The sequence below is a fragment of the Plecotus auritus genome (genome assembly GCF_963455305.1).
Source record: "Plecotus auritus genome assembly, chromosome: 2".
Taxonomy (NCBI): Eukaryota; Metazoa; Chordata; class Mammalia; order Chiroptera; family Vespertilionidae; genus Plecotus; species Plecotus auritus.
This window is the reverse complement of record NC_137771.1, coordinates 169241702-169257951: the sequence shown is the minus strand read 5'-3', so window position 1 is coordinate 169257951 and position 16250 is coordinate 169241702. Positions and strand designations below refer to the sequence as shown.

Sequence of the window (16250 nt, the reverse complement as noted above, 5' to 3'; positions counted from 1 at the left end):
AAATACAATTTTGTTCCTGAATAAAGTTGGACTTTTAGTAAGTTGGTCATTTTTCAGTAGCTAGACTTCCTTGGAGTAACCAGCTGAATTAATTTCTCTATTCTTTAACAAATACCTGTGACACCTAAATTATCAAGTATTTGTGGGATCTAATATGAAGGGTTCAGGCAACTATAATAATTGGTTAGGTACCAAGTAGATTACAAAAATGGGGTTATTTTTCCAAGTAAATGTTTGCCAATAACAAGTTAATCATAAAGATAACTTTTGCCCCCTTGTTTGCTTTTGCCTTACCATAAGGCTGTAGGGATTGGGACATTTTTGTAAATGACAACTCTGTCCCCAGGTTCCTTGCTGTCCAGAGTCTTGTAGATAGTTCATAAGACTTGATGCTTTGTCTTGATATTTTCTCTCCTTTCCTCCCACTCCATCTTTCTCCCTCTTTTACTCTTTGTTGCGGTGATGCGTTTCTTCCAGAGGAAAAACAAGAAATCCAGAAAAGGTAGAGTACTTCAGTGCCCCTTCAGTTTTTCTTCTCCAGTTTGACATTTACTAATCCCCAAATTCATTTGAATTAAGATTCTGTTTTGCTAGCTGCCTCCTGGATTATAATTCTGGTCCCCATCTAAGGCCAGGATCACCATCACCTGAAAAGTTATCAGGTTCAACTAGAAAGCAAGAAAAGAAAGACTTCTCAGGAAAAAAAGGAAATCCAGACAACCAACACTGCAGAGAACAGAGCCTGAGCCCCTAAGCTATCTGCCAAGAGTACCAGAGGAACCCAATGAAGAGCCTTACTGCAGTTTATCATTTGAAAAGCTTGGTAGGAGGAGGGAGGTAGGGAAAATTATTTTGTTCATGTGAAAATACGTTTATCCTGTCTCTGACAATGAGAGTAGTTTCGAGTACTGAATTTACTCCTCCATCTAGCAGTTATTAATAGGGGATTGCAGAGGTCCAGTTTCTTAATGCACTAAAGATAAATGATATAAATGAAAAGTCAGAGAAATGGGTACTTCCTCATCTCTACATTCTCCAGTATTCTCTCAGACAGTGCCCTCTCCTGACTAGCCTGTATAAATTTTACATCATTTTTTTTATTCCATAATCCTAGAATTTGTATCCTTAAAACATCTGTAGATGAATGCCTTCAGAAATCTCTAATTTGCTCCTATCTAAATTCTCAGATTCCACTCTTTTGTAAACTAATAATTAGGCTGAAAGATTGAGAAATTATTTCTCTGGAAGTGACCATCTCATGATTTTAACCTTAGATGTCCAAACACTCTGAGAAATAATCAACCTATCTTTTATCTGAAAGTCATCCCCAGCTTTTCTTCTGTGTACATTTAAGCACAACATGGTGTTCTTTCTCCAGTGTGACTAATGGGTAATCTTGACCCCTCTCCCCCAAAAGCAGGAGGAGCAAGTATATTGAGGGAGATTTTAGGGCCAGGAGGCTTTGTGCTTAAATAATTAGATGTGCTCTGGTAAACTTGGAGAGCACTCCTTCCTCTGTCTTCTTGGATACTCCTACCTGCTTGTTAGAAAGTTGGATAGTGTGTCTTTGGAATGGGGCTTTTGCCATTTCACTTCCCGGAAGAGAATAATAACATGGTCATAATAGCTAAACTCACTAATAAATCCTGTGGACAAACTTAATTTGTTCATTCCATAGATAAAGGACTGAATCCTAGTAAAGGGTCTCTTCACTTCCTTTCTGGCTTTCCTTATCTGGAAATCAGTGAGGTGACTCATACTAGGGAGATAAAAACTCCTGCTTTGGGCAGTGCTATCCAGATACTCTCTTACAAACATGATGAACATGGTGGAATCTAGGATTTAGAAAGCAGATAATACCATTTGGCTAAGGGCATCCTGAGTCCAGGCCCAGCATCTGTGTATTGTCGTTTGCAGTGCTAAGAGGTTACATTCTCAAACTTTATAGAAGTTTATAAAAAATTTTAGAAATAAGTAAATTGTCTCCTAGCTCCCATCATTAGACACATACTTGCCTTAGGGTCATAAATTTGAAAAAAAAAACACACAAAAAAACAAAACGGTTTAGTTTCCCCATTTCCTGCCTCTCATCCCTTCTAAAAGCTTAATGTGAATAAACTGCAGTAAGCCTTCATCCTCCTACTTTTTTCCCCATCTTCATTGGTCCCTCTTCCTTTCTTGAAAGGTTACTCAGATGACTCAGGCACTGTTCTCCACAGAGTTTTATATCTGGGTTTATTTTTCTGATGTGAGCCTTTCTTTTCACTTGCTCTCCAGGTGAGCCTGGCATTTGCTAGGAACCAGAGTGGACCCAGCAAAGTGGCCAGCAACAGAGTCCTGATCCAAATGGAGAAAGGGAACCAGGCGTACCTCAACCTGGAGTGGGAAACTTGATAGGAGGTCAGAAGTATTTCAGCTTTGGATTTTCATTTTCCTTATTTAAGGAACTGAGCACCAGAAGGTAGAGACTCAGGGAAGAGAGAAAATATCAAACCTTCAGTGTACCCTTCAGATTTCAGTTGTATCCTTATTTAGCAAGTTCTGGATAGTGAAAAATAATGGAATTACAATTTATAAGCAGTTACAGCTGCATGACAGGTTGTTTCCTTATATGGTGCCATTCTTGCAACACTAAGAATATAGTAGTTTACAATGACAAACAGGAAGTAAAGATGATAGTAGCTATTTTGGCAACCATTTATTACTTTAGGTAGTACTATTAGATTTTTTTTTTTTATTCATGTTACTGATTTGTTTTTGAATCACATGGTTACTTAAATTAATTTTCCTTGCCATTTCTATTGTAACTTTATGCCATTGTTTGTGCTGTCAACTCTGGGCTATCCCATTTTGCAACTATCTTTCATGTTAAATTCTAATCAGGGACCCAGTGCCAAAACATTAACCTAAAAAGTGACTGCAGAATCCAGTGAAAAAGAAGTTTATCACACATAATACATGGGTATAGCAAATTGCACAAATAGCTTGATGAGTTTTCATGAGGTAATCATTAATCAGCACCCCGTGTGGTGTGTACGTTTGTATGTTTTAATGCTTTATTAATGCATGAGTATGATTTAGTTTTTAGTGGCTTTCTGGTTATTAGTTATTTGTCTTTTTTTGGCCTAGTAATGGCAGAACTGATTTCTGATTTTCATTCTTACCAAGAGAGACCTTGAATCTTTGTGCTCAGAGGTTGTCATCATCATGTTCTTCTTAGTAATAAACATGACTCTGGTACATTCTTCTTTTGCTGAGATGTCCTAATTTCTAATTTCCACCCATTCATGTTTAGGCTATTTTTCACTTACTCCATATTTTCCTAATCATTGTCACTCTTTTATTTTGCTTCTCTAGTTTATTCACTTAAGTAGCATCTGGAATTCTCTTTCATTTTCTGTGAGACCTTTGGTCATAGACAAATAACAGTTTGGACTCTGGCAGCAATTATTATTCTAATTTCTTCTCATTGATACCTCTTTAATATATTCTTTATATACTCATTATTGTTACCACTTCTTTTGCAATAAAATCAACACCACAGTCTTTTCACTTAGATATTAATTGTTTTGTATGCTGATCTTACTCATTATTTACAGATTGCTTTGCCTCACAGTTTTCATTTCTTTGACTTGATCTCTACATAAATGACAATTCTTTGTTGAGTTTTGAGCCTGCCTTTTAGTAGGAAAGTTTGCTTTTATATTCACATTATACATGTCTGTTTTAGTAATTAATTTCCCTAGTAAGCAAAAGAAACTAAATTTTAGGTGAACTGTGTTTTCAGTTTAGTATCCACTAAATAATTTGACATTTCTGGCCCTAGATACCAAAACCACAGTTGAAATATTCTTGTCGGTGTTACAGGTGTACTTCAGAGAGAAAACATAAAGAGGAAGCCAGAGAGGCTGGCTACAAGTGTATTAGAATAGGATACTAAAGTCTAGTTCTCTTTGGCTGCGTAACATTACTCAAATCATTAGTTAAATTGTTGGATCTTTTTCTAATAGCTTCCTTATTTATAAACTAGAGAAGTGCAACTTCTCTGGGTTGCTGTGAGAAACATCTGAGAGTATGTGACTAATATAAAGTGCTCTATAAATGTAAAGTTTCAATTCAGACAGATTGAAATGGGCTTGAGCATTGGTTTCAGTAGTGATTTAATTATAGGGGGTTATTTGATGTGTTTGGTTTTTTTAATCCTCACCCGAGGATTTAAAAATATATATATATTGTTACTGGTTTCAGAGATGAAGGAAAAGGGAGAGAGAGAGAGAAACATCAATGATGAGAGCGAGTCATTGATGGGCTGCCTCCTGCAAACCCCACACTGGGGATCAAGCCTGCAACCTGGGCATGTGCCCTGACTGGGAATTGAACCGAGAACTCCTGGTTCATAGGTCGATGCTCAACCAATGAGCCATGCCTGCTGGGCCCAAGGATGTTTTTATTTATTTTTTAGAGATTATTTTTTAGAGAAGAGAAACATTGATGTGTGAGAGAAACATCAATCTGTTGCCTCCCATATGTGCCCGGACCGGGGATTGAACTGCAATCTATTTGGTGTATAAGATGATGTTCAGCCAACTGAGCCACCTGACTGGCTGGGCTGATGGGTTTTGTGATGATTCTGTGTTTAAAAGTCTCTTGAACTTCTCTCAAAACAAAAAGCTAACAGACAGAAAGGGTGCTCCTATTCCGGTACTCATTGCTGTTGTAACATCAGTGTCCACTGTAGCTACCAAGCCACTTTATCTCAGTTGTGGATGTCACATTTATAGGTTTCTTTGAACATCCTCTTCTTTAAATATCTTCTGCTATGAATTTGCTATCATTCAAATGTGGCTTTGAACTGTGCTAACCAGATTTCTTCCATCTTCTCTCACCCCTTATGATTGATGTGTTGTTGTTTTTTTAATGACAACTGCCTTTCAGTCTACCCCAAAGCTTAGAAGAGTCATAGCTCCTTTTTTAAAATATATTTTTATTGATTTCAGAGAGGAAGGGAGAGGGAGAGAGAGATAGAAATGTCAGTGATGAGAGAGAATCATTGATCCGCTGCCTCCTGCATGCCCCACACTGAGGATCAAGCCCACAAATCTGGGCATGTGCCCTTGATGGGAATCAAACCAAGGATCCTATAGTCCACGGGTCAACGCTCTATCCACTGAGTCAAACCGGCTAAGGCTTTAATTGATCTTTTATTCAAGGGGCATACCACTGAATTTTTTTCTGCATATGAGCTTTGTTAAAGGATGATTAAAAGACAAAACAGGAGAAGGAATAAAAAACTTAAGAACTCAACTATAATAGAACTGTAAGAGTTCATTTTTGGATTTTAATAGTTAATTCCTAGATTTATAATAGGCTCGAGTCAAGTTACTGTAGAAGGGGTAAGATTAGTAATATGCAGTAATTTTCATTGACCACAATTTTCTTCAGAATCTGTTTACCAGTTTATTAACCTTTAAGAATGTTCTTTTTTTAAAAATATATATTTTTATTGATTTCAGCGAGGAAGGGAGGAGAGAGAAAGAGAAATGTCAGTGATGAGAGAAAATCATTGATTGGCTGCCTCCTGCATGCCTCCTCTAGGGATCGAGCCCACAACCTGGGCATATGCCCTTTACCGGAACTGAACCCGGGACCCTTTGGTCCATAGGCTGGCGCTCTATCCCCTGAGCCAAACCGGCTAGGGCTAAGAATGTTCTTTTTAATCTTACCTCTGTGCCTTGGTGTGGAGCCTTCTCATTTATTGGAAGCTCTTATGCTCTGAAGTTCCCATTTCTATTAACTATATGCCTGTTAACTTATTTGGCCAACTTATCATTTAAAGCAGCGGTTGCCAACCGGTGGTCCGTAGACCACTGGTGGTCCGTGAGGTCCAAAAGGTTGGTGACCGCTGGTTTAAGGAAACCTTTGGAGCAGCAGTCACCAACCGGTGGCCTGTGGACCACTGGTGGTCAATGAGGTCTAAAAGGTTGGTGACAGCTGATTTAAAACATCTTTTGCCTTTTTCACTCTACCTGTTTTTTCTTCCCATCTTTGTTCCCTAATCATCCTGACCTCTCTGTGTAGGTAACAAGTATTTACAGTTACTGGTGACTCCTTTCAGAGATACTCTGTACAATAAGTAAATTAATGCATACATTCCCTCTTAACCCTTTTAGAAAATACATTATGGTATCAATGTATGCTGTTTTTCATTTTTTAAAAAATTCATAATTTGGGAGATCATTCCATGTTAGCATATGAAGCACTCCCTAATTTTTTTTATGGTCTCTTGTCAGCTCTGCCTTGATCTGAAATTTTAGACACCCGAATAGTCCTCTGGGCGCTGAGGTATTTCTTCTGGGAATTCCTTTTAAAATTAATATAGTATTTACCTGATAGGTTATATATACAAATAATCTCAGATTTTTTTCTTCATGTACAGAAAACCTAATTGTTATAATTAAACATGCTATTAAAATCTTAATATAATGAAATTATTTTTATTTTTATAGTTTGAATCAGCTTGGGTATTGACAAATATTGCTTCAGGAAATTCTCATCAGACCCGGATTGTAATTCAGGCAGGAGCTGTGCCTATCTTCATAGAGTTGCTCAGCTCAGAGTTTGAAGATGTCCAGGAGCAGGTAAAAAAATGAAATAGATAAAGAGAAGCAGGTGAAAGAATACCATTTTCTTACATTTAGGGCCTCAGTTTTACCACTTGGCCATGATAGTCTATGGTTCATTACAGGGAACATTCTAGAAATTTAAATTTACCAAAATAAAAAATTTATAGTGAATATAGGTAGAATTTCTCCTAGAAACAAAATCATTTTTCCTTCCAATCCTGACATACTTTTTAGATCATAATTGAACTTTTTTTTTTTTTATATGAATCTAGTGTTTATTGAAATAACAGATCTTTGCCATTTTTGTGCACAAAAGACTTAGGAAACATGAATTTTTTTATTACTGCCAACTTTATCAAATTCCTAAATATAAAAAACTAAATGGGAATAATTTTCTTCTGCAGCTTTATTGAGGTATAATTGACTTATAATAAACTGCATATATTTAAATTTATATGTTTTGACATATATATACCCATGAAACCATTATGATAATCAAGAAAGTTGATATATCCATCACCTGTCCAAAAGTTTTGTGTTTTTTGATTGTTCTTAAATTTTGGTTTACTGTTTTTTTGCATGCAAGCTTAAGATATATTTTTAACCAGCTGAGTAAGCCATAGGCATCACTGCTCTATACCAAGAGCTGTGTGGAATGTTACTTAGGGGTGGGTTCCCAAAAGGTAAAAGAATACACTTAAGAATTGTTTCCTTTCTTTATGAAGTTTACTACCTTGCATGTAAACCTTATAATATTATTCATCTTTTTTCCCCAATCCCACAACTATTTCATCTGACTCCTTGATGAGTGAACTTAGGGGTGTTAGTAATGTCCATGTATAATATATTGATTAACTACAGTATAATTTTGTAGAGTTATTGTGATTTGTTGACTTCTTAAAAAAGAATTATAAGAGAATAAAAATATACAACCTGTCATTAATGAATGATTTTTCACAGGCAGTCTGGGCTCTTGGCAACATTGCTGGAGATAGTACCATGTGCAGGGACTATGTCTTAGACTGCAACATTCTTCCCCCTCTTTTACAGTAAGTTTCTTTTTCTTTTTTAAGTAATAAAAATATGGGGTGTTCTTCAGAAAGCTAATACATCTTTGGAAATCATTTTGGATTTTTCTGTTATTTTTGTTGTTGTTTTAGACATTTTCTTACTGACTTATTCAGATAATTTCTTCAGGCATCTGAAGAAATTCCAGTCCCAAAATTCTGAATTATTTGGTTAGAATTAAGCTATTGTTCTGGAGAAAATGGTTTAGTATTTTTTTTTTTTTCTGGTTTAGTATTTATATTATGCCATCACTGAATTAATGTTTATTATATTGTTTACTATTGTATCATCATACTTGTAGGTTATTTTCAAAGCAAAACCGCTTGACTATGACCCGGAATGCTGTGTGGGCTTTGTCTAATCTCTGTAGAGGGAAAAGTCCACCTCCAGAATTTGCAAAGGTAAGGATTATACTTGTGGGAAATTGGCAGAAAAATTACAATTAAAAGAGTGAGCAACCAATATTAATATGAAAGGAAAGAAATAATAAAATTCTAATATAAATTTTATCAAAAAAGTATCTGTTTCTAGAGAAATGGGGTTATGTTATCTCTTTGATCTGCAATGAGTGTGTTTTGACAAGGAATCTCTCAGAATTGGTCTATATTAAACTTTGCTCTCTGAAGTTATTTTCCTTGGGCTCTGACTGCCTCATTAAGTAAACTACAAGGCCACTGACAGCTTTCCCAAAGATGAACTTGACCACCTGCTACTCCATCTCTAGAAGTACTACTAATCACTCCAGAAGTCAACAAGTGTGTGTCTGGTTCCTTTTTGGAGTTTCTCACCTCACTTCTCGCTTTTATTCTATGAATTTCATAATCATACCATCTTCCCTTTACAGGTTTCCCCCTGTCTGAATGTGCTTTCCTGGTTGCTATTTGTCAGTGACACTGATGTACTGGCTGATGCCTGCTGGGCCCTCTCATATCTATCTGATGGACCTAATGATAAAATTCAAGCAGTCATTGATGCAGGGGTGTGTAGAAGACTTGTGGAGTTGCTGATGTAAGTTATCTTGAAGAAAGTGTGTCTGCTTTTTTTTGTCCCAATAACAATTGCTGAACTCAAATTTTAATTCACTAGAGGCCCAGTGCACGAAATTTGTGTATACCTCAGCCCAGCCTGCACCCTCTCCAATCTGGGACCCCTCAAGGGATGTCCGACTGCCCGTTTAGGCCCGATCCAGGTAGGATCGGGCCTAAACGGGCAGTCCGACATCCCTCTCACAATCCAGGACTGCTGGCTCCCAACTGCTTGCCTGCTTGCCTTCCTGATTGCCCCTAACCACTTCTGCCTGCCAGCCTGATCACCCCTTAACCACTCGCCTGCCAGCCTGATTGATGTCTAACTGCTCCCCTGCCAGCCTGATTGCCCCTAACTGCCCTCCCCTGCAGGCCTGATCACCCCTAACTGCCCTCCCCTGAAGGCCTGGTCATCCTAACTGCCCTCCCCTGCAGGCCTGGTCCCCCCCAACTGCCCTTCCCTGCAGGCCCGGTCGCCCCCAACTTCCCTCCTCTGTCTGCCTAATCACCCCTAACTGCCCTCCCCTGGAGGCCTGGTCCCTCCCAACTGCCCTCCCCTGCTGGCCTGATTGCCCACAACTGCCCTCCCTTGCAGACCTGGTCCCTCCCAACTGCCCTCCCCTGCTGGCCATCTTGTGGTGGCCATCTTGTGTCCACATGGGAGCAGCCATCTGTGTGTTGGAGTGATGGTCAATTTGCATATTACTCCTTTATTAGATAGGACTAGGGGCCTGGTGCATGAAATTCATGCACTGGGGAGGGGTCCCTCAGCCCAGCCTGCCCCCTCTCACATACTGGGAGCCCTCAGGGGATGTCCTACTGATGGCTTAGGCCCGCTCCCTGTTGGAGCAGTCTGGCCTCCCTTTGTGGGAGGCAACCGGGCTGATCAGGGGAAGGCACCAGGCCCATCATCCCGCTACTGCAGCCATTGCCAGTCACTGCAGCCACCAAGGTATTTTCATCAACATGGACTCCAGTCCCTTCACCATGAAAAAATGACAACTTTCTTTAGGCATTTTCAAGATGTGCCTTTCATAAGATATGACATTTCTTTATTTTTCTTTTTATCCTCACCTGAGGATATGTTTCCATTGATTTTTTCCCCTTCCCTCTGATTCCAGGCTCGGCCACTTCCCAAGCCTATAGCCTCTGCAACAGGCTGTAGGCTTGGGAAGCGGGCACACCCGCCCCCCCCCCCCTCACCCCTCTGATGGCAGGCTTGGCCCCTTCCCAAGCCTACAGCCTCCGCCCCAGGCTGTAGGCTTGGGAAGCGGGTACCCCCGTCCCTCAAGCCTAAAGCCTCCGTGGAATGGCCGGCTGGGAGTGACCTGGGTGCCGAGGAGGTTTCTGGGACCCAGGTATGTATACAAATTAACCGCCATCTTTATTGGGTTAATTTGCATACTCACTCTGATTGGCTGTGGGCGTAGCGGAGGTACGGTCAGTTTACATGTTTCTCTATTATTAGGAAAGATTATATTGGTTTATTGTGCTTTGGGCTTCTGTCTTTTGTAATTGTTTATATTGATGTCAAGTTTGTTTGTTTGTTTGTTTGTTTTGAAACATAAAGAACCTCTCACTTTTCTTCTGTTGGCATTCCTTCAGGAACATTCGGTGAACTGATGTATGTAATTTCAGCTCATATTCACTGGACAGTGAAAGGCATATTGCCACTAAAAATAGTCATTCCTTATCTTTCTGTCTGCTTTAGAGCTTATTCTAGGCTGGTGTCATCCTTTGAATTTTAATTTGCTATATCTCTTTGTGATGCCTTTGATTTATGGAGTGGAAGATTTACTGACAACATAAATAAAGACTATTACTCAAATCTATAATAATCTATAATAATAAAAGCATAATATGCTAATTAGACCGGACATCCTTCTGGGAGGAAGCCGGAGCTGCAGCCGTGGGATCAAGGCATCTGCTGAGGCTGCAAGGGAGGGTTCCAGGCATTCCCCCCTCCCCCTGCTCCCATCCCCCAGCTGCGAGGGAGGATGAAGGCAACTGCGGCTGTGAAGGCCTGCTATTGCACGAATTCTGTGCATTGGGCCTCTAGTTTTTAGATAATACTAAAGAAAAAGTTAGAGTGATAAGATAATGGGGAAATGATATACAATTATAAGCTGCTTGAAATTTAATTCAAGTAAGTACAAAGTCGATGCAAGGAGACACTGCTCCAAACATGACATGTGAAATGAATTAGATCAGTGTAATGTACACAATGCCAAACTCTGGGATTATAGCTGGTTGCAGAGTGGGTGCAGATCAGCAGCATAATGCTGTTGTGAATTAAAAGCAATTTGATGCTCCAGGGGTCAGAAGTACAGCATTTAAAATCTGGGAAGCCATCTATGGTACTCTTTAGTCACTAGATTACATATGTATCTTAACCATTTCTTTTTAATCATCCAATCTTAAATGTGAAGGAACTGTCACAGTTTTGAGAAGAGTGATCAATCTTATTAAAGGGAGAAAAAATAGGATTTTGAAGGAAAATTAAAAGATATTAACTTACTTAGCCTGAAATAAAGATTTAATATTTGTCTTCAAATATATAAAGCGTTGTGTGGAAGGGTATGTCAGGAGTGGTTTAGAGACCAAATAAAGAAGAAATAAAGACTATGACAAACAATGAGAGGGAAAACTTCGAATCCCAGTGATGGAATACCTGAGAAATTATTAGGAAAGATTTGTAGTTTTTTATCCAAAAATACTAAACAGAGAGTCAGCTCTTCTAGGGAACAGCAAACATTCTGTCATCATGATAGGGTTCCCTTAATAACCACCATCAGTACCTTTCTATCACATGTTATTTAGTTTGTATTTTAGCCCTACGGAAAATAAACTAAGGATAGAATTGTTAGAAATAATATTTCTTTTTATGGTTGCAGGCATAATGATTACAAAGTGGTTTCTCCTGCTTTGAGGGCCGTGGGAAACATTGTCACAGGGGATGATATTCAGACACAGGTATGAATATGTGACAACTGTTTTTTTCCTTCAAAAATAGTACATTGAACCCCATGATTAAGTTTCTATTATACTATTAAATTCCATATTATTGGAGAAAATTAATACTTGGTTTCATTAATATTTGTTAAAAATTAGGCAAGTAAAACAAACAAAAAAAATTGGGCAACTACTTTCACTACCTTCGTTATCTCTGTTTTGATGTGGTACTTGTAGAAAGTTTGTGTTCCCCTATGATTTAACTTAACCTTTGGTTGGGCAGGTTTCTTTCCTACTACTCTTATTTGAAATGGTTCTTGTGAGCATATGAAGCCTTCATTAGCATCTTTTCTCTATCTCCGTCATCTTTATCTCATCATCTCTGATAATTTTCTCCTTTTTGTATATGGTCAGTAAAATCTCCTGTGTGAGGAGGATTCTTCCCTTCTAGCTCCTAATGTCACTCCATTCAACTTCTGTATCCAGATACATTACTCACAGTGGATTGGCCTAGCCCAGCCGTGGGCAAACTACGGCCCGTGGGCCGGATCCGGCCCGTTCAGCTGTTCTATCCGGCCCGCGGAGCCGAAAGAGCGGAGGGTTCTCTTGCTCTCCCCTCCGCTCCTTTACTTTGAATTTATATTCGTTCACACAAACACTCCATCCATGCTTTTGTTTCGGCCCTCCGGTCCAGTTTAAGAACCCATTGTGGCCCTTGAGTCAAAAAGTTTGCCCACGCCTGGCCTAGCCATTTTCCTTCTTGATCTTTTAGGTACATTGGCACATTGCTGTCATCTTTAAATTATCTTTTTAGGCTGTTGTGGTGTTGAAGTATTTTGGGTCTCCTGACTTATTATTTCCCTTTAGTGCAGTGGTTCTCAACCTTTCTAATGCCACGACCCTTTAATACAGTTGCTCATGTTGTGGTGACCCCCAACCATAAAATTATTTTCGTTGCTACTTCATAACTGTAATTTTGCTACTGTTATGAATCATAATGTAAATAGCTGTGTTTTCCGATGGTCTTAGGCTCTACAGCAGCGGTTCTCAACCTGTGGTAGAGAACCGCTAGCAGGGTTGCCTATGTATGTAAGGGTCGTGGCATTAGAAAGGTTGAGAACCACTGCTTTAGTGAGTTCCTTTTTTTTTTTTTTTTTTTTTTTTTTTTTTTTTTTTTTTTTTAGTGAGTTCCTTTTTCTGTTTCTTCCTTTTTGTGGGAATTCTCCATGAGATAATCCTTCAGCCTCATTCACTGATCTTTTTATAAATTCAGCCATCACTTTGAGAATTAGGTTTTAGCCTTACCTTGCTTTTTCTTAACCACCATTTACTTTTTTTTTTTTTTAATATATTTTATTGATTTTTTTACAGAGAGGAAGGGAGAGGGACAGAGAGTCAGAAACATCGATGAGAGAGTAACATCGATTAGCTGCCTCCTGCACACCCCCCACTGGGGATGTGCCCGCAACCAAGGTACATGCCCTTGACCGGAATCGAACCTGGGACCCTTCAGTCCGCAGGCCGACGCTCTATCCACTGAGCCAAACCAGCCAGGGCAACCACCATTTACTTTTAACAGACATTTAATGTCTTTACTTTTCTAATCTCTAAAATTAAGGAAGATTAAATTTGTACTGTCTTCAAACTCTCATATGTTCATTAAATTTATTCTATCCACTAGGGTACTCATTGTTTTCCCTATATATTTGGGCCTCTGCCTATTTATGTTCCCGTTTTCAGTGAATGACACTGACAGTTTCCTGAGGCAAAAACCTGGGCATCAGTTTGATTCTTCTTCCCTACTCTCATCAGTCTCTAACTCTGTTATTACATCTCTACTTATCTATTGAAATGCTTAGTTGAGACATTTCTTGTACCATTCCCATGTTACCAGAAGGATGCTTGTAAAACACAAATTTGATCACATATCTTTTACTTATAATCTTTTTATGGCCCTCTATTGTCCTTGGATGATGTTTAAGATCATTTAAAATCTGGCAGCTGTATCACAGGGCTGGAGTGGCTCAGTGGTTGAACGTCGACTGATGAACCAGGAGATCTCCAATTCAATTCCTATTAAGGGCACATGCCCGGGTTGCTGGCTAGATTCCTGGTGGGAGGCATGTAGGAGGCAGTCAATTGATGTTTCTTCTCTCATCGATGTTTCTATCTCTATCCCTTACTCTCTCTCTAAAATCAATAATAAAAACATTTAAAATAAATAAAAATAAAATCTGGTAACTATAATGGAATGCTATGCAACAGAAGGAAGAGGTTCTTAATCATTGATATAGAAAGCTCTCCAAGTTATCTATAATAATAAAAGCATAATATGCTAATTAGACCAGATGACCTGGATGAAGCTGCAGCACCGGGGGCTGAGGCAGAGGCAGCCTGGGGCAGGGGCCAGGTCCCTTGCACAAATTTTGTGCATAGGGCCTCTAGTATTATTTATAAAGAAAAACAAGGGGGCTGTGGAGCAATGGCAGTGCCTCAGGGCCGAGGAAGTGGCTTGTTAGCCAAGCTGCTGGCTCAGGATACAGCTCCAGCCTCCTGTCCTGGCCCCCGATCCAGGGGCCCTGAGGAGCAGGGGAAGCAAATTCTCAAGGAAATAGATCAGTATTATTAGAAGTTTAAGTGGGAGACAAACAATTCAGAAGAGGAAAATGCACTGCATTCAGAGAGCCCTGATTCAGGAAGATGTAGATTATGAGTCGGATGATAGATTGGTGGAGAACTGACTAGGCAGGTGGACAGTCACGTGGAACTCTTTGAGGCATACCAAAAGGTCAGTGACTCCACTGGCCACAGTGGCAAAGCCAGCCAGGATAAATACAAGAATGAGACAATCACATAGGCAGAAAACTTCAATAATAAGAGGTCCTGGCAGCAGGATAACAATATGAATCGGGAGAATGCAGCTAATAATCATGACCATGATGACATCACCTCAAGAACGCCCAAGGAGGCCGAAACCGGTTTGGCTCAGTGGATAGAGCGTCGGCCTGCGGACTGAAGGGTCCCGGGTTCGATTCCGGTCAAGGGCATGTACCTTGGTTGCGGGCACATCCCCAGTGGGAGGTGTGCACAAGGCAGCTGATCGATGTTTCTCTCTCATCGATGTTTCTAGCTCTCTATCCCTCTCCCTTCCTCTCTGTAAAATATCAATAAAATATATTTAAAAAAAAAAAAAAAAAAAAAAAAAAAAAAAAAAAAGAACGCCCAAGGAGAAGAAAGCAAAGGCCTCCAAGAGAAGAAATGCTTCAAGGTCAAAGCAGAGAGGGAATCATACCCCGTAGACATTCCCATTCAACCAGACCAGCCCACTTTCTGTCTGTGCAAAAAGTTCTCCTATGGAGAAATGATTGATGAGTACCCCAATGAACAGTTCCACTTCCCCTGTGTAGGACTGAGTCATAAACCACAGAGCAAGTGTATTGTCCCAAATGTCAAGGGGAGAATGAAAACCATGGACAAAGCTCTGGAGAAACCCAGAAAGGAAAGAGTTTATAACAGGTAGGTAGTGGACCTTGCTAAACAGTGAGGAGAACTAAGCTAGTATCTTTTACATCGCCACCTTTGGTGAGGTGCAAAGACTGTAAAATGTACATTTTTAAAGAATGTTTTAAAAGGAGGCTTTTTTTTTTTTTTGTCTGTAGAGATGTCATTGATTCTCTACCTTTTGTTTTCATTGATACACATGTGTAACAAGAAAGTTGTCTGTGGGTCAACATTTCAGAAACTACAAATACAGGTTTGAATTAAACACTCAAAAAAAAAACCCAAAACCTGAAAAAGCAACCAAACAAACCAAGGGGCAGAATAGTATGTAAAAAGGGGCAGAGGGAGGAAAGGGAAAAAAAACCCCAGTATACTCAGTATACTATACGTTTCATTATGTTTGCATAAAATTTCTCTGGAAGGATACATAGGAAACTAATAATATTGGTTGTCTCTGTAGAGAACTGAATGTCTGGGATACTGGAATGGAAAGGAGGATTTCAATATATCGTCCTTTGTACTTTCTGTCTTTGTAACCCTTTCAGTGTATTTGCTAAGTTTCTGTGTTCCCATTCCCACACCAAATTCTATATGCTCTGGCTGTTTTTTTCCCTGAATTAGCTATGACCACACTTAGCTCTGAGCCTTACCACATGCTTTCTTTCCTCTGCATGGAACATATCTCTACCTCTCATTCCTGCTTTGACCACTACCTCACATGTATCCACACTCCGCCCCTGTCTTCTCATCTTTAGGTCTTGATATGACAAAACTATTTTCTCTGAGAAACCTTGTTTGCTGTCATACTCTTAAGTTATGTGCTCCTTTTATTTCATCCATCATGGCACTTACCACACTGTATTGTAACTAATTACCACTGTATTATAGCTGTCTAATCACTGATTGTAAGCTTCTAGAGGGGAGTCTGTGTCAATCTTGTTCATTTTTATGCCTCTGTAATCTAATAGTTTCTGGCACAATATATAGGAACTAAAATATTTATTGAATGAAGTTCTGAATCTATACATCAATTCTGACTTTCTCTTAAGTTTCAATCCCATGTATCCAGTAGCCTGTTAGA

The 16250-nt window shown here is 39.4% G+C and overlaps 1 protein-coding gene and 1 pseudogene across 2 annotated transcripts in view; both read left to right on the top strand.

Moving 5' to 3' along the window:
• The window catches only part of KPNA1 (karyopherin subunit alpha 1), a 78635-nt gene that overhangs the window by 46414 nt on the left and 15971 nt on the right, over positions 1–16250 (top strand). The window contains exons 6-10 of the mRNA XM_080654947.1: positions 6507–6638; positions 7584–7672; positions 7993–8092; positions 8536–8699; positions 11611–11689. Of these exons, the coding sequence (XP_080511073.1) occupies positions 6507–6638; positions 7584–7672; positions 7993–8092; positions 8536–8699; positions 11611–11689 (564 nt within the window). The remainder of the gene's footprint in view (positions 1–6506; positions 6639–7583; positions 7673–7992; positions 8093–8535; positions 8700–11610; positions 11690–16250) is intronic.
• On the top strand, positions 14335–15188 carry LOC308242628 (inhibitor of growth protein 1-like; annotated as a pseudogene). Its single transcript has 2 exons — positions 14335–14636; positions 14899–15188. The product of its transcript is annotated as an inhibitor of growth protein 1-like (transcript).